The sequence below is a fragment of the Myotis myotis genome, unplaced genomic scaffold, assembly GCF_014108235.1.
Source record: "Myotis myotis isolate mMyoMyo1 unplaced genomic scaffold, mMyoMyo1.p scaffold_m19_p_7, whole genome shotgun sequence".
Lineage (NCBI taxonomy): Eukaryota > Metazoa > Chordata > Mammalia > Chiroptera > Vespertilionidae > Myotis > Myotis myotis.
The window spans coordinates 10,056,332-10,075,598 of record NW_023416379.1 but is presented as its reverse complement, the minus strand read 5'-3'; the positions used below and the strand labels follow the sequence as shown (position 1 = coordinate 10,075,598).

General features: G+C 36.4%; 1 protein-coding gene across 5 annotated transcripts in view; it reads right to left on the bottom strand.

Moving 5' to 3' along the window:
- Positions 1 to 1,611: 1,611 nt before the first annotated feature.
- LATS1 (large tumor suppressor kinase 1) overlaps positions 1,612 to 19,267 on the bottom strand; it is a 31,644-nt gene continuing 13,988 nt past the window's right edge. For 3 of the 5 annotated variants that reach the window (XM_036318448.1, XM_036318450.1, XM_036318449.1), the window contains exons 5-8: positions 17,404 to 17,986; positions 12,135 to 12,317; positions 11,849 to 11,955; positions 1,980 to 5,792 (exon numbers count right to left, since the gene is read on the bottom strand). In XM_036318448.1, the coding sequence (XP_036174341.1) occupies positions 5,283 to 5,792; positions 11,849 to 11,955; positions 12,135 to 12,317; positions 17,404 to 17,986 (1,383 nt within the window). In that variant the 3' untranslated portion in view covers positions 1,980 to 5,282. Of the gene's footprint in view, positions 5,793 to 11,848; positions 11,956 to 12,134; positions 12,318 to 17,403; positions 17,987 to 19,267 lie in introns of all 5 variants that reach the window. The other 2 variants (XM_036318451.1, XM_036318452.1) reach the window with 2 other exon arrangements.

Here is a 19,267-nt window from a genome sequence, read left to right as displayed (position 1 = left end):
GGCTGGAGAACCTGGACAGAACCTGGCTGAAGAACCTAGCGAGGGAACATGGCTACAGAACCTGGAGAACCTAGCAAGAGAACATGGACACAGAACCTGGCTGGAGATCCTAAGCAGAACCTCTCTGGAGATCCAGACCAGAACTTGGCTGGAGATCCTGGCTGGAGATCCTGGCTGGGCTGCTGATCAGCTGAACGCTGTCTCCGTGTCGTTCCTTCTTTGCCGACTCCGTCCTCACCTATGGGGAACCCCTGGACCTGCTGGGGTTGGACCCCGGCAATCTACCACCACTAGGGTGTTTTCCTAGTTTTAATGGTCAACATCAAGTCCCAACTCTGTTCTTGTTCCATACTGTGGGAAGAGGGAAAGAACAAGTGGAGGGCAAGTAGTATCAACTTTAAGTGTACAAAATAGAATTTGCACATATCATGTCTGCTCATATCCCAGTGGTGAAAACTTAGTACTGTGGCCACACCTAAGTACAAGGGAATATGAGAAACATGGGCTCTAGTGGGGCGGTCAAAACTTGGGACAGGGTGAAGGAGGGCTCTGTTAGTGAAAGGGGGAACAAGAGCAGCCTTGTCATTAGTCAGCCTCTCTAGGGGATTAAGTACTCAGGAGAACCCCACTTCCCACCAAATTCAACCCCTCTCCAGGAAAAACAACTCAAAGTCCCAACAGATTGTGAATCCAGCAAATCGTTTAGGAGCTCTAGGTGACTCTAAGGAAGGAAGGAAAGACTGAATACTAGGGAGGACAATAACTATGTTTCAAATACAAATTTGACATCCTCCCTCTACCCTTCGCACACATAAGCAGATACATTGTTTTGCTTTGGCATAACAAGGTTTAGTCACAACTTTAAACATGCCAAACTTTGGTCTCCACAGTAGTAAAACGAGTCATAAAAATAATGCAATTTGCATCAGCTATACAATGCTTATGGAGACCGAATATAATTTTACAAGGGAATGCAAACAAGATAAAAAGAATGATGGTAATGCTTAAAAGAAAAACCCTAAATATCTCTGTATAAAGTTGATTTAAAATATAACAGTATATATGTTTTCTTGTAGGCAATTCATATAATAAAGGATTATAAAAACAGATTAGGCCCTGGCTGGGTGGCTCAGTTGGTTGGAGAATCATCCTATACACCAAAATGTTGAGGGTTCGATTCCCAGTTAGAACACATGCCTAGTTTTCAGATTCAGTCCCCTGTGGGGGTATCTAGGGAAGGCAACTGATTGATGTCTCTCTCTCAAGTCAATAAAAACATTTTAAAAAACCAGATTAGCCAACAACTTCACATTTTAAAAACTGGACTCAAATAATACTAAATGCAGAGATTAATAATTAAAAAGGTTTAAATCTGTGATCTAAAGGAAGCCTTTAACATGGAATATTGTATTTATGAAGCCATTTTACTGGTTCATACTAACTCTGTTCAGTTTGCCTTAACCTAACTAGGTATTAGTTTTACATATTTTTTAATTCTAAAGCATCAAATTTCTAATGATAAATTTTCTGAGAATAAAATGATTAAAATAAACTTTTGAATAAAAATATCAACATACTTAAGTGGCTTAAAAGTCAGCTTTCCACACATTATTGAAAGATTTGAATTTTGCTTTTTTTTTTTTATTATCCCAGCAAATGTTACACTAGATAAAATGATTGGGGAAATACAAATAGGTTCATTAAAAACACAGGCTGATTATTCATATCTACTACATTCAAAAGTATGCAAAACAATTTATATTGCAAAGCTGTAATTCCTTTTCCTAACAAAGCTTTATTTTATAAAATTGTAGTGTTGTACTGATTCAATTTTAATACAAAATACTTATATACACAATACAATATAAAAGTAAACTGTGGTACAGTGCCTTCCACGAAGGGATATATTAAGGCGCTTTACAAATATACTAATAGGTTGACCCACATTACTTTTTTAGATTAAAACAAATAGGCTATTGTTTCACTTTAAATACCAAATGGATTTTTATTTTTGTTTATTAAAGAAATTGTCTAAAGTACCTTAGGTAACAGCAGCAGCAATATCTAAAAATCCTCCCACTGTATTTTCTAGTTACTAACATATTATTAAGTCAGAATAAAACATTTCCACTCACAGTTTTGCACTTTGCAACAGCAGAAGGTAATCACTTTTTTAAAAAGTCAATCTCAAAGTGACTTCTTAGTCATACATTCTATAGTTTCTATTACAAATAAGGTAGAAAAGATACAGCAATAGGGCCCGCCTTAGGATGTCACTGAACAATACATAACAGTATCTACAATTACATAATTATAGAACACTTTATAAATACTATTGATATGCATAAAAGGGTAAGTATAACAAAAACAGTAAGATTTTAACGAGTGGGAAAATTTTTAAAAAAGAAAACATGTATAACCAATGTTTTCACTCCATTTCAATTGAAGGCATATAGAATTTTGTTCTCATCTTTTTGGTCAGGAAGCACCAGATTCTATACTGGAAGAACTGGATATAGTTTGGGAATAAGATAGCTAATCAGTATATCCAAACTATTAAAAGTACAGATACTAAAGGCTTGTACATGGCTTCGGATAAACACAAAAAGTTTATTCTGTCAGGAAATTTCAAAAGAATATAAAATTTGTAGTGTCTGTTACATTTGAGAAATGAGGGCAAAACAGATTTTGTGGGGAAAGAGAGGAAGGAGACAGCACCTTAGTTTTTCTATTACAGAAATTTAACAAAGTTGGTTTTATACTGTATTACACCATAGTAAAACAACTAAATGGAAACTTAAATGTGACTGAGAAAGCCCAAGAGCAAGAGGGATGTCTTAAAATTTTGAGTAGTGAGCTAAAAATTCTTGAACTAGTTTGTTTTTATAGAACTAATCAAATGTTCCATGAAATGCAGACCGCCATCTCATAGTGCATTTTCTTACGACTGTCTGATTAGAAGTCCTTCGCAAGTATTTCTATATCAAGTCTGTAGAGCCAACCATATCAGTGCCCTTAAAAGGGTGTGTTTAAAATGTCTCAGTAAAAAAAATAAAAATAAAATGTCTCAGTGCTGTACCAGCAAGAGAGGCATTCATAGGGTTATCTTATCACATGGTACAGACCTTTTCCATCACAAATTATCAGTGTTTATACAAGATGTGCTAATCTGAACATTAACCAGTAAATTTAAAGCAAAGTTCTTAGTTTAATATATCAGTGTTCTTATAGGACAGAGGTCTTTAACCAAGAGTTGATATGTTTCAACATCCCCAGAGCCCCTAAAACTGCACACATTTTATTCATTATGTGTTGATGTCCATTATTCTGGGAAGAGAGTCCACAGCTTTCATCACATTTCAAAATGATCCCCAAAGACCAGTCCATTACATAGCGTGTTGTGCAGTGGTTTACAAGCTGAGCTCTGAGAGGGCTACCTATAGAAAGATGAGAACTGTGAGCTAATAAATCTTTGCCCTCCCCAGTTCAACTGGAATAGCTTTGACTTGATTTTACTTACGTATATGATTTCCATTAGCTTTCATATAAAAAAGGCTAAAGGTCTGAAAATCACTAAAAGTATGCCTCTTATCCACAATTATTGTTTTGATAAAATTCCTTATCAGTGGAGCTTAAGAAAAAGAAAATATAAATTTTACTAATAATAAGAATAGAACCCTTTTCCCTAAAAGATAAGTTAAGTATATTTTGGTATGAGAGCACAAGTCTCCTTGTAACCTAAGCCTATATAATAGGAATGTTGAAAACATATTATTTAACCTTAAAATAGGTTAGGAGGACTTGAATTTCTACTAGGACCACTATGTAACTTTCTCTAATTACTAATGGCCCCTAAATTAAGAGTTAAGTAATAATTTTTCATCAATCAATCGCCCATAGGGAAAATATTGCCAAATAGCCAGCTTTTCTTTTGCCAATAAACAATCCATGTATGCAGCACTGTTCTGAAAGAGGAAACCTGCAACATTAGTGATGACATAATCAAAACTATCACAATATAGAAAAAGTACTGTTCTAGTGAGTATCCATAAATAATTTCTAATCAGTTTTATATGAAACTGAAAATCTCTGCGTAGGATGGTGGAAATACTTTTTAAATTTCAAAGCAAAAATATGGAGAATCTTAGCTTTTAGTATAAGAAATTTTGATTCATGGCAGCTTTGTTCCCCTTTTAAAACTGGAAGCAGCACAAACAGCACATGTTGGAATTTTTAATAAATAGATGCAAATAGACATGTAGTAAATAAGATGAAAAGAACAGCCCTCATACTTGATGTAAATATATATCCACAAATATAGTCAGGCTTCTTTTCTAGCAACATATTGATGTCTTTTTCCAAGATAACAATGGATTGACGGCAGAAGAATATGCTCCTGTTAGTGGTTTTAATTTCAAGACCACAAAGTCTTCTAAGAGTAGTAATTTAAGATGTACAGGAATCTCCAAAACATCATGTAATATATCAACCCAAATAATAAAAAATTTTATATAAGGCAAAACACAAACCAAAAAAACCACCTGGAAGCAGCGTTAAAAATACCAAGATGTAAAGAAAAATGGCAGTGCTTTGTTTCCTTTAATGACAGTTATTCTTGAGAAACAAATGCTAGATTAAATATTCCAAGGTGGGAAGTAAATGACGTTTATCTATTTTTCCCTTCTGATGAGCATCCTGTTTCAACCCTGTCACCCTGTATTTCTTAGTTCCAAGACATGAATTATACAAATTATCATTAGCCTAGGAACACTCACCACCATGATGGCTTCATTTCTATAGCTTATTTTGTACCAAAAACAAGGTTATGGGAGTGGGGAATGGGGGGGACTTTGTAAATGTGGGGTATATTTCTTATTTGGTTAAAGCAAAATAAAACTAAAACTGTCTTTCAAAAAATTTTCAAAAACTCTTGTCTTTTAAAATGATTTAGCATATGTACAAATAGATACCAGGCTTCTCCTTTTAAACAAAGCACACAATTTTTATTACTTATTATTTTCAGTACTTTAAGTACCAAGAACCGACTATAATATTCAGTTCATAATTTACTTTATAACAATTTTTTTTCTAAATTACTGATTATAAAGGCTGGAATAAATTAACATTTTAAAAGGATTTTTCCATAATTTAGGAAAATAAAATATTGTGCACAGAGCACACACACACAGCTCTGTCACATTTGCATAATTTTACTCAGAGCCTCAAAACCCCTGCATTTCAGGCCTTTTTGCAAATCCTCATTACAGTTATTTCCTAGTGTGTTAAACATACACTAGATCACGATTTTTGATCTCTGAGCCTGTGTGCTGATCATCTTCATCTGACTGTTGCCCTGAGTCTTGCGAATTAATATATTCATATTCAATAGGCTTTGGATAATTATATGGGTAGCCATTGTCATCAAAAAACCTCCTAAAGGTAAATTCATAGAAAGCATGTTCAGGGTGCTTTCCATTTTTATACCATCCGTTGAGAGTGTCATTCACATTTTCTTCCTCTTTATCATCACTCCATAATTTGTCAGGATCAACAGGATCAAAATTTGATGTATCTGTTGGGTGTGTGATTTTAGGAATATATGAAGCAGGTTGTTGTCTCAGGTCACTGGAGAAATCAATTGTTTTAAAAAATGGATGAGCTTTTATTTCATCAGCACCATTCTTGCCTAAGCGATCTTCTGGTCCTCGGCAAAGTTTGATTATAAGATCAGAGGCTTCAGGACTCAATTTAGCTTGAGGAGGAATGTGAAGAGATGTTTGCCAGTTGATAACCTTTAAAAGATTTTTAAAAATTAGGAGGGAAAAGATAAATAAGAAATCCAAAATTTTCTCCAGATTTTATACCAAAAGTCTTACTGAACTATTTATAAAAAATTTTTAAAGTATATTCTTATTGATTTCAGAGAGGAAGGTAGAAACACAATGATGAGGGAGAATCCTCAGGGGGTCAAGCCTGCAACCTGGGCATATGCCCTGACCGGGAATTGAACCCAGAACCCTTCAGCCTGCAGGCCAATGCTCTATTCCACTGAGCAAAACTGGCCAGGGCCTATTTGTAAAATTATACAATAAATTGCATGGTATTTAACCTTCCTTACCTTTAATAATGAATCAATGGTGGGAAATAACCTTTCCTCTCATTCCCTCCTTTTCAGGCAACTTCATATTAGAAGACTCACTGCAAGTTTTAGCACTACTTGTAGAAATGACTTTCTATTGTGCTTCCCCTGTTCTATATATTTACTTGTATCATAATATCTCTAATACTTTGTGGTACCTATTTATGCCTGTGCTTTTCTACTACAGTATAAAATTCCATAAGGCTATAGAGCATGTATTGTCTTTGTATTTCCTAGTGCTTGGCAAATTGCCTGGCACATAATAGATGTTCAGTAAATACTTACTATGGTTTTGAAGAAACCAGAATGAGGAAGGAAGGAAGGAAGGAAATAAGGGAAGGAAGGAGAGATGTATGTAGGAGGAAGAAAGGGAAGAAAGGTAAATAAATATCTGTTAAATAAATGAACTGCATTCTTCCTTATTTATATAGGACTTTATCAACTAGTGAAGAAGGAACAAAAATAAATCACCTCTTCTAGTATCCGTTAATCTTAAAGTTTTCTCCCAGACTAGAAAAAGGAGATGCCTCAAGTAATAAAATGTCTTTGAATCTTTTTGAAAAAACAAAACAAAAAAAAACATGCTGCAGTAATCGTTACAGTATTATGCCTGGTTCCATAATCTACTTCAAATAAGGGAAATTAATATATACAAGCAGCTGGACAAGTTCTTCGATTTAAAGTTACATTCAGGATTATTTGGTTTAAGGTAAAAATAAAAAAAAATAAAAGACTAGACATAGCAAAAAAAAAAAAAAAAAAGATTCCCCATTAATTCAAAGATTGGTCACTAGAAATTAATGTAAACTGAAGCACAGAAAGAAAAAATGGAATAAAAAATAATAAAGCATGATACATGTAAGATAATTATCAAATGTCTACTATTTGTATGAATACTAAACTAAGTAGAGTCCCAGAAGGAGAGACGAAAGCAGAAGAAATCTTCAAAGAATAATAACGGAATTTTCCAAACTTGATGAAGGTCACCAAGCTACAATTCAAGAAACTTTATGAACCTCTGAAAGAAAACATCACACGAGTATATAATGGTGAAATTGCAGAAAACCAAGGTGACAGAGAAAAAGTCCTAAAAGCAGCCAGAGGGAGAAAGGCTCCAGTTCCGAATAAAATGTAATAGGTAAACTCCACCCTGTCTTTCCTACTGAATGCAGCTATACACCTGTGCAGAATGCATGGAGCAGCTACTTAGGTCCCTGTAGTAAAGAGTAACAGGCAGACTGAGGAAGATGATATGAATTTGAAGTACCAATGAAATGAAGGTGAGTTTACCATTTTTTTCCATCTAGAATCCCTTGACTCAGGAGCCCAAACCCTGAAGATGTATAATACAGAGTGAGCTCTAGGAAAAGTCCTTCTAGTTCAGGCCCAGAGATTGGGAAAGGGGTTTCCTGGCCATAACAGAGGTGCAGTAAGAGTCACCTGAAACTTCCTCTTCAATTGGAAATTAAAGCATGTGGCCGCAAGAAGATAGATCGAATCCCTGGTGCTTTTTCTCTCGTGTGCTCTTGCTACCCTATCATGAGACGTGTGTGACAGAGTAGGATAAATAAAGTCTCACTTTCTAGTCAAGGAACTGAAAAAGGAAACCCAAAGGAAATGAAAAATACCAGGGATATGACAGTGGAGGAGAAGATTATAAAGTTATTTACAAACAGCTGGGCTCACCTCCCAAATGTACCTGTATGGATCTAATCCTAAAGAACACATCAAAGTCTGAGAACTGAACTAAGTAGAAGACCACAGCTGCTTTGACAATGAAACTGACACTGGAGTCACAAGCCACAGAGGGTGGTTAGTACTTGTGGACTGAATCCAACCAGGTTTAATGCCAAAACAATACCAACATTCTCCATAACATTTAAACAAAACCCTGACTCTCATAACATAAAATGTCCTGGATATAATCCAAAGTTACTTGGCATACAAGAACCACAAGTGTCAACCCAAATAATAAAAGAAAATCAACAGTGTTGAGATGACATAGATTTTAGAATTACCTGACAAAGACTTTAAAGTAGGCATTGTTAAAATGTTCTAAGCAAGGATGAATACTCGTAGAATGAAATGAAGACAAAGTCTCAGCAAAGAAATTGAAGATATGAAGAGGTACTAAATATTCATTTTAGAACTGGAGAATGCTATAACCAAAATAAAAAACTCAATGGATGGGCTCAATCAAATGGAGATGTCAGAGGAAAGTGAACTTAAAGACAGATTGATAGAAACTATGCAATCTGAACAAAGAGAATCAAGAGTTCAAAAACAGAGCCCTCAGTAATCTGTGGCACTTTACCAAAGGTTTAACATTGGTGTCATTAGAGTTCCAAGGGGAAGAAGTTGTGATATAGAAATTCAAAAAGCTCAGTCAACACCAAACAGGATAAGCTTCAAGAAATCCATGCCTAGACATTCCATAATTACAACACTGACAGCAGCCAGTGAAATGATGCATTACTTAAGGGAACAATGATTTGAATTGAATGACTATAGATTTCTCATCAGAAACTATGGAGAACAAAAAGAAATGGCTATTTTAAAGTGCTGCTAGAACTGAAACCGAGACTTCCATACCAATGCCTTTTTTTTTCATTGCTTTCAGAGAGGAAGGGAGAGGAAGGGAGACAGAAACATCAATGATGACAATCATTGATTGGCTGCCTCCTGCACACCTGGCCTGCATCCTCTCGCAATCCAGGACCCCTCGGGGGATGTATTAGTGCACCAAGCTGCAGGTGGCCAGGGAGGAGGTGGGCCAGGTGCCGCACAATTGTGCTCATCCCACTGCATCTGCCACTGCCTCTTGGTAGCGCTGCCACAGTGTCAGAGAGGCTCCCAACGCTGCAGCAGCTCGCCAGTACAACCGTGAGCCCGGCTTCTGGCTGAGCCATGCTCCCCCTGTGGGAGCACACAGACCACCAAGGGGCAACTCCTGTGCTGAGCCTCTGTCCCAATGGTCAGTGCGTGCCATAGCGACTGGTCGACCGGTCGTTCAGTCCTAAGGGTCACTTAGGCTTTTATATATATAGATAGTAAGTCCTAAAATCAAGTAGTTGATTCCTCTGTTTTTTTTTTTTTTAAAAAAACTGTTTTCTTTGTCCAAGTTCTTATGTCCACCCATATAAATTTTAGAATCAGCTGATCTGTATCTGAAAAAATTCCTGTTGAAAATTTTTATTGCAATTGAGTTAAATATACAGATTTTTTTTTGGGGGGGGGTGGGGATTGATAGTTTTACTATGGTGAGTCTTCTAATCCATCAACACAGTATGTATCTTCATTTATTAAGATTTTCCTTTCATCAATTTATAGCTTTCAGCACACAGTTCTTGTTCGTGTTCTATTAGATTCATACCTAAATATTTCATTTTGGGGAAGCTATTGCAAATGGTAGTTTTAAAATTTCAGTTTCTGGCCGAAACCGGTTTGGCTCAGTGGATAGAGCGTCGGCCTGCGGACTGAAGGGTCCCAGGCTTGATTCCGGTCAAGGGCATGTACCTGGGTTGCGGGCACATCCCCAGTAGAAGATGTGCAGGAGGCAGCTGATCGATGTTTCTCTCTCATTGATGTTTCTAACTCTCTATCCCTCTCCCTTCCTCTCTGTTAAAAATCAATAAAATATATTTAAAAAAAAAAAATTTCAGTTTCTGATTGTTCCCTGATTAAATACAGAAAAACAATAGATTTTTATGTATTTTCCTTGTATCCTACAATCTTGCCAAACTCATTAATTCTATGGTTTTTTCCTCTGATTCCCTGGGATTCTCTATATAGAAAATTGTGTTATCTTTTGAGTAGGGGAAATTTTTATTTCTTTCTAATCTATATGCCTTTTATTTATTTTTGTTGCTGTGTAACACTGGCTAAGACTTCCTGAACTATGCTGAATAAGACTGGTGAGAACAGACATCATTGCCTTTTTCTTGATCTTAGAAAGCTTTCAATTTTTCACACACACACACACATAGATATTAAAATGAAAGTAAAATAAAGACACTTTTAGACAAACAAATCTAACACAAACCTGCGAGAACGCATTACCAGTATACCTATACTAAAAGAAATTCTAAAGGAAAATTTAAAAATAATATATTAAATGCAATGACAGAAGTAATTACAACTTGGTAAGGAGTATTATAGAAAAGATGATATCTCAAGACACTCTCAAAGAATGATTAAAAACAATCAGAAAATTAAAAACAAAACCACAATCAAGAATTAACCAAGCTTCAGAAAGAGGGGAGGGCTGTGGAAGATAGGACAGAAAGGACACTCCAGACAAAGAGAATGGTGTGAACAAAGGTACAGAGGACAAATTTGGACTTTAACCATGAACAAAGGAACCACTAAGGATTTTTAATGGGACAGTTTATGGTAAAAATTGTGGGAAACTTCTCATTTAAGTGCCAGAGGTAGTTTCAAGTGGAGGTACAGTAGTCCCCTCTTATTTGTGGGGGATATGTTGCAAGACCCCCAGTGGGTGCATGAAACCACGGATAGTACTGAACCCTACATATACTATGTTTTTTCCTATACATACATACCTTTTCTCTTACAGGAAGCACTTTACAGCTCCTCTTTGTTGTATCTGAATTGCCAACATCACTACACTTTCATTTGGGGGCCATTATTAAGTAAAAGAAAATATTATTTGAATGTAAGTACTGAGATACAACAGTTGCTCTGGTTACTGAAAAGGCTACTAAGTGACTAACAAGTGGGTAGCATATACTGCATGGATATATGCTACACAAAGGACAATTCATGGCCCAGATGGGACAAAAAAAGGACAGCACAAGATTTCATCATGCTCCTCAGTATGGGACACAATTTAAACCTTACCAATTGTTTGTTTCTAAAATTTCCCATTTAATATATTCTTACTATGGCTGACTGCAGGTAACTGAAACCTCTGAAAGTGAAACAGTGAATAAAGAGGAACTACTTTATAGACATTTATTTGTGGTTTGGGGCTAGAATGTGCATGGAAGGAAACAAAGCCATGAGCCAACAGGTAACAAAGAGTAAATTGAAATAAATCTTCAAAAGATACTAAAGAACCCAGCCGGTGTGGCTCTGTGGTTGAGCATCAACATATGAACCAGGAGATCACAGTTCAATTCCCGGTCAGGGCACATGCCCAATAGGGGGCATACAGGAGGTAGCTGATTGATGATTTTCTCTCATTATTGATGTTTCTCTCTCTTTCTCTCCCTCTTCCTCTCTCTGAAATCAATAAAAACATTTTTTTTAAAAAAGGTACTAAAGATTTTGATGAGAATGAAATAGGAGTATAGTTTATAAATGAGGGAGAATATGAGCGTGATGAGGGGATGAAGGAAATTTGAGTTCATGCATAGAATCTTAGTGCGTTTCTATATCTTTCAAGTTCATTCATTTAAAAAAAATTTTTAATTGATTTTGTTGAGAGTAAAAGGACAGAAAGAGAGAAAGACATCAATTTGTTGTTCCACTTATTTATGTAGTCATTGGTTGACTCCTGTATGTGCCCCGACCAGAGATTAGACCTGCTTGGCATATCAGGACGATGCTCTAACCAACCGAGCTACCTGGCCAGGGCCAAGTTCATTCTTTAAGTCTAGAATAAGATGCTCTATGCAAAGGACTGATAAACATCTGTAATATAAAGGACTTTGTGACAATTCTTTTGGTATAGATTCTATACCTTACCTTCATTTGTGTTTCTAATGGTGTTTGTGCCAAAAAAGGAGGTTGTCCCACCAACATTTCAAAAAGAATTACACCAACACTCCACCAATCACATAACTGTGTATAGCCTAAAATAAGATACCAAAGTTATAGTTATATAGTTATTTATAAGCACTTTAATTAATATAATCGTAATTAATATTGTCACAAATTATACTATAAAATTAAGTTTTATTATAAACCTGAACACTAAGCTATATTCCAATCAAGTTTCAGCTGGAGATTGTTTATAAAACAAATATTTTACCTGTTCGTAACAACACTTCAGGTGCAATATAATTGGGAGTCCCAACCAAAGAATGTGCTAGACATCGCTGGTGCTGGCGTGCAGCTCTCCGTTCTAGTGGCTTCAATCTATCTCCACATCGACAGTTAGAAGGGTCACCCCATTCATTACTGAAATCCATGCTATCTTGTCGTGAATGGTCACCTGTAAAGTAAAAAGAAATAAAAGCAACAAGAGTAAAAGAACAAGAGTAAACCAAGAGCCTGTTTAATTTTTTGACATCAAGGTTTATAGTTAACAACACTCTTCCCTTATGACAAGCTAAGATACAATGTATACCAAATCACTGATGGTGTTTATTAATGACTGCAGCTTGTGATCCACAGTATTAATAGGACAAATGTTACACTAAGAAAAATTAGCCCAAGATTCAGAAATGTATTTAATGTTAAATGATGATAAAGTCAGGAGTAGATAGGATTAAGAATTTGTTACTCAGACTGCTCCCCATTACTACTCTGGACAAAGTTCTAAACAAATTAGATCAGTATTTCATTCATTCAACAAGTGGCAATGATAAGAAAGACAGCGTTGTTCTCTCAGGCAGCTTCTCTGTAGGGAAGAAACACAATGAACAAATACATAAGTAAGAAACAGGGCTGCTAGTCAAGATGGTGGCATAGGTAAATGGTACTCGTTGCCTCCCACAACCACATCAAAATTTATAACTAAAATACAGAACAGCCATCATTCAGAACCACCTGAAATCTACCTGAATGAAAGTCCTACCACTAGGGAATTAAAGAAGCAGCACATCAAGACGGGAAGAAGGGGCAGAGATGTGAGGCAGAATCTCAGGAACCCTGCTGGTCCCACATCCACGTGTGGCGGTTTAAAATTGGGAGGGATATCTTGGCAGCAGAGGTTTCCCTGAGGACCATGAGGTCTGTGCCCCACGCCATGTCGCCAACCCAGGGTTCCAGTACCTGGAAGAGAAACTGCCACAACTTCTGGCTATAAAAACCAGCAATGATTGTGGCTGAGTGACATGGAGGCTGCAGGAGTTACAGGCAGTTCCTTTTAAAGGACATAGCATGGGACTTAGTCTCACTCCCTCTGAGCTCCAACACTGGGGCAGCAGCTTGAAAAGAACATGGGACATTCAGGGAGGAACTAACTTGTCTCAAATCAGGTTAAGAGATGGAAGGGCAGTTTTCTCCCAGACAGAAGTGTTCCTTTGCTCAATCCTCCCTACCACAGAGATGACAGGCTGCACCATATCTGAATCTCCATCATACTAGCTTACACTTTTCGCCCCACCTGGTGATTCCCTGAGACCCCGCCTCTCCCTACTTGCAAGCTCATCCAAGGCATTTCCAGTGGCTTTTCCACACAAATGGCCTCTCTTGCCTCATGCTTTGGACTTTCCTAAATCTCTCAAACAAACATCAGCTGGCATCAGCATGCCCAGTATCTCTCAATAAGTGGCCCCAGGCCCAGCACTAGCAGCAGCCTACCCTGGTTCACAGCTTGGCACCTCCTGGGCACCTCCAAGCTCAACACAAGTGGCAGCCATCTGTAGATTGCTTTGTAGCTCATGCTGGGTGTCCCTGGGCACAGGCAGAGGCTGACTTTGCACCTCCTGGGAGGCCCCAGAGCCAGTGCACCCAATGGTCGACTTCAACCATGCCACATTACAACCCTACCACCTCCACAAGTAACACATTCAAGGGGAGGACTCAGTGAGCACCACAGTTCCACTGAAGCAAGTCCTGTTCCATAGGGTTGGCTCCTGCACAGCAGCTGTCCCACTATCGTCACAGCTGGTCCACAGAACTGACTGGCCTGGGGGTAAATCCCTCCCAGTGACACCAACATCAATCAAAGCTCAACTACAATAAGGCAGTGCATGTAGCTCACACAGGGGCACATCTGGAGTGCCAGCTCAGGTGACTGGGGAGGCTAAGACATACTAGATTCTACCAAGTCTGGAGACATACCAGATTTACCTAATACAGAGAAAAAAAAATACAGGGAAGGAGCCAAAATGCAGAGACAAAGAAACAGGAGAATGAAAGCACAGGAGAAATCTCCAGAAAAAAGAACTGAATGAAATGGAAGCAATAAAACTACCAGATACAGAATTCAAAACAATGGTTAAAAAAATGCTCAAGGAACTTATGAGAACTTCAAAGAACTTAGTAAGAATTTCAAAGCAATTAGTGAGAACAGCAACAACATAAAAAAGGACCAGACAGAAATGACATGTACACTAACTGAAATAAAGAATAATTTACAGGGGATCAACAGTAGAGGATGCCAAAATCAAATCAAGATTTGGTATATAAGGAAGCAAAAAACACCCAATGAGAATGGCAAAAAGAAAAAAATCTCAAAATATGAAGATATGTAAGGAGCCTCTGGGCTAATAACTTCAAGTGTACCAACATTCACATCATGGGAATACCGGAAGAAGAGAGGGGGCAAGAAATAAAAAACCTGTTTTTAAAAATGACAGTAAATTTCCCTTACCTGGTGAAAGAAATAGACATACAAGCCCAGGAAACCAACTATCAGCTGGTTTCTCAACTGAAACTTTATAGGCCATAAGAGAGGCAAGAAATATTCAAAGTGATGGTTGCAACGATCTACAACCAAGATTACTCTAGAACAGGGGTGGGCAAACTTTATGACTCGAGGGCCACAATGGGTTCTTAAACTGGACCGGAGGGCCGGAACAAAAGCATGGATGGAGTGTTTGTGTGAACTAATATAAATTCAAAGTAAACATCATTACATAAAAGGGTACGGTCTTTTTTTTTTTTTAGTTTTATTCATTTCAAATGGGCCGGATCCGGCAGCCGTAGTTTGCCCACGGCTGCTCTAGAAGGTCACAGGACTTTAGAACTGAAGGTCAGATAAAGACAAGGAAAAGCTAAAAGAGTTCATCACCACCAAACCAGTATTACATGGTATGTTAAAGGGTCTTCTTTAAGAAGAAATAAAAGATCAAAAATATGAAAAATGGCAATAAATGCTTATCAACAATTGAATCTAAAAATCAAAATAAATGGACAAGGAATCTGATAAACAAACTAAACTGATGAATAAAATAGAACCAGAGGCATGGAACATGGAACAGACTGATGAATATCGGAGGGAAGCGGGGAGAGGGGCCAGGACACAGACAATAGGGTGGTGAAGGCCTGGGAAGGGGCGGGAACTGGGTGGAGGGGAGCAATGGGGCGGAAAAAAGGGGGACATCTGTAATATTCTCAACAGTAAAGGTTTAAAAATAAATTTTAAAAAGAAACATAGTGATGCATCCCATGTTGAGAATCAACTGGGGTGATGTGACAAATTGAAGCGACATATGTAAAAAACAAATGGGAATCAACCATTTAAAAACTAAGGCTATTAATGGGGGGGATGAGGACACATTTGTAATACCTTAACTAATAAAACAAAAAACAAAAACAAAAACTAGGGCTAGGCATTCTATACAGAAACAACAGTAACAGAGAAAAGACCAGTGTAATTATAAAAGAGAAGAATGGTAGGAAATGGAGTGGGAACCAGTGCACATGGATTTTGTAAGCAAAAGACATGGTTTGCCTTTTATTCCAAGTACAGTGAGAAGACAGTGGAGAGTATGAAGCAAGAAAATGACAAGATTTGATTTATACTTAAACAGATTATAAGGGAGGACAAAAGTGAAAAACCAGGTAAGAAGCTATTACCCCAAGTATACAGCTTAACATACAAGTTAAGCTTGGTGACTGGGGAGGCTGAGTCCAGTCACTTAAGGTAATAGTAGTGATGGAGAAAATTTCAGGATATATTTAGAGGTGGAGTAAGCAGGACTTAATGATGAATTACATGTAGAGGGTATAGGAAAAAAGAATCATGACAACTAGGTGTCATGATGATGGTGGTATAACTTACTAAACTGGGAAAAACTGGAGGGGGAAGGCTGGAGGGGGAACAAACAAATTAAGAGTTGTTTATTAGTAATGTTAAGTCTGAAAGGCCTATTAGAAATCCATGTGAAAGGGAGACACCATTTCTGTAGAGATTTGGAAGTCACTGACATAGAGATGGCATTTAAAGCCATGATTAGATGATATTATCTAGAAAAATATATCTAAAATTAACCTAGCTGTAATCATCTGGGATGTTTGATTAAAACACAATTTCTATACTCTGAAGACTTTCAACCAGTAGACTGGAATAGAGTCTAAAAATCGTATTTTTAAGAACCCCAAATAATTCAGGTGAATCTGGAAAACATTATAGTACATTAAGCTGAACATTAAAGTAGGTTCAGGTGTCCCAGTTCTATCCATTTACTGTCAATCTACTCTTGTTCACAGAAGGCTAATATTACTTACCTCAGAGGATTGCTCTAAGCATTAAATTAGAATATATGTAAAGCATCTAGTAAGTATTCAACAAATGTCAGATCGACTTACACTTCCATTAGCACATGAAGGGATCTTGGCACTGTGGTGTAGCAGAAATAACATGGGCACTGTAATCAGACAGCCTTGGTTCAAAGCCTAGCCCTTACACCTATTTTCTTGTGTGACCTTGGGCAAGTTACTTCATCTAATGCAGCCTTCGTTTCTTTATTCTGCCTTATAGTGACGTTGTGAGGATTAAACAGAATCATGTACATAATGTATTTAAGGTTAAATAGTTATGTAACAGTCATACAATGGAATCCTAAAAACAGTGAAAATAAATGTTACATGTAATTAACACAGATGAACCTCAAACATACAAGTTAACATAGAGGAATACAAAGAGAATTATTATATTTAAATAAAGATTCCAGAGTAGGGAAAATGAAATAACATATATATTTTTAGGGATACATACATATATGGCAAAAATGTGAAGAACTGATTACAAAGTTCTGAAACACTGGTTATACTTCCCTGGAGGAAAGAAGGTGAAATGATTATTTAAGGGTTTCAAAAGTACTGACTAGTTCTTAAGCTGAATGGTGGGAATAGGGCTTCATTTAAAAATTATTTTTAAAATGTCTGACATATTTCAAAATAATAAAACATAAGATAGTTAACTAAAAAATGTTAATGATATTTGGAAATAATTGAAGCTAATACACTCTTTGTTTAAGTCTAAATGTCTGTAGTATGCATCCATGGTTATCTAACAGAGTCAAGATCTGACCCAGGACTTCTGTGTCCCATCCCATAATAATACCATCTTATATTTTATTGCAATAAATCATATTAATATATACAAATTTTATGATTTTACTCACCACTCTGGTAGTACTTAGAATCATGTGTCCATCTGAAGCCAGTGCAGAGGCCGAAGTCAGTCAATTTAATATGACCATCACGATCAATCAAAATGTTATCAGGTTTAATATCTCTATGAATAAAACCCATTTTATGAACACTTTCAACTGCACAGGTAAGTTCTGCTATGTAGAATCGTGCCAGATTTTCTGGAAAGATGCCCATTCTAATTAGTAGGCTCATCATATCACCCCCAGGAATGTAGTCCATTACAAAGTATAAATTGTCCTTATCTTGGAATGAATAATATAGACGAACTACCCATTCATTGTCAGCTTCAGCCAGGATATCTCTCTCAGCTTTAACATGAGCAACCTGATTTCGAAGTAGAACATCTTTCTTTCGAAGAGTTTTTGTTGCATATAATGCCTTAGTATCTACTTTTCTTGCTAGACAGACTTCACCAAATGCTCCTATTCCTAGTGTCTTTATCTTCACAAACATAGACTTGTCCATTTTAGCCCTCTTAAGACGGATGTAATTAGACTCTTTTTGGCAAAGCATCTTTCTCATTTGATCCTGGGCTTCTTGAGATAATCCAACCTAGGTAAATAAGCTAAATGTTAAATGAAGAATTATTTTTTATACTAAATATTAAGAATAGCTTGGAAAAATCAAGCATATATTTAAAGGTTAAGTGCATAATTTTTAATAAAGCATGTTAGAAATCTAGAATATATTTCAGAGAAAAATCAATTATCAAAAGTGCAAATTAAGGGATAGATAAGAGAATATACAAAGTGAGTGTAAGATCCTACTGTGGAGAGCAAGAAGATGATACCAATGGTCAGCTTTCTACTCCTAATGTACTCAAAAATGTTCCCAATGTGCAAAAACCAAACCTCTGTTCACATGCATCCTCATCTATCCTTTTATGCGTATTCATTCCAAATTACATGATTACTTTGCCTTCATTATACGCTTCTCTTTGAAAATATCTGGTCCTGAGATACTCTTCCTTCCATTTTATCCTTCATGAAAAGAAATTCTTTCAAGTTCATTTATTCTAAAAAATTGATGTATTAAGAGCAGAAGAATATCTTCTCTAACCTAACTATTCATTAATAGTCTTTCCTTTATCTTTCTCAAAACATCAGAATTAAGGGTAGGACTCACAGCCATCACTAACACAAAATGCAAAGAGTTTCTCCTACTTTATTTTTCTTTCCTACTTTGTTTTAAACTAACTTGTGTGATTACCAGGTATCTTTAAGATCTTTTGGAACATTTCAAAGAATAATCAGTGTGACTTATTAAGATACACAGGTAAAAACCAAAACCAACTTCTAACTAGATATGAAATATCTAGATTTAGAAGGAAAAGTTTATTTTTGGCTAGCTAATAACTAATGAAAAGTAAAGTCTAATTCAAGAAATGTAAGACTAAAAAAAAAAGAAATGTAAGACTAATGAAAATATAGCAATCTCATGCTTCTGTTAGGATGTGTATTTGCATGCAAAATATTTTAAGAAGGGTGGCATGCCAGTAGTATAGAACTATTTCTCTTAAAATCTTACTTGCCTACACAGTAATGGAGGCTACAGAAGTCAGCAAAGCTTCCAACACCATAAAAGTTTAAATCAGCTATTAGTGAAAGTGAAGAGGAAAAAGGAAAAATAAACTAAGAAAATACATACAGACAGACTTTAGTAAGAAATCTTAAGAGCTAAAATATGGATAAATCATATAATCATGGTATTTAACAAAATTCAATTTATAGCAAGAATAACAACACTGTGGAATCAGATTTAGAGAAATAATTTTAAAAGAGTGGCTTTCTTAGGTTGTGTGAGGAAATTTCATTACAAATTTAAGCCTCTTGG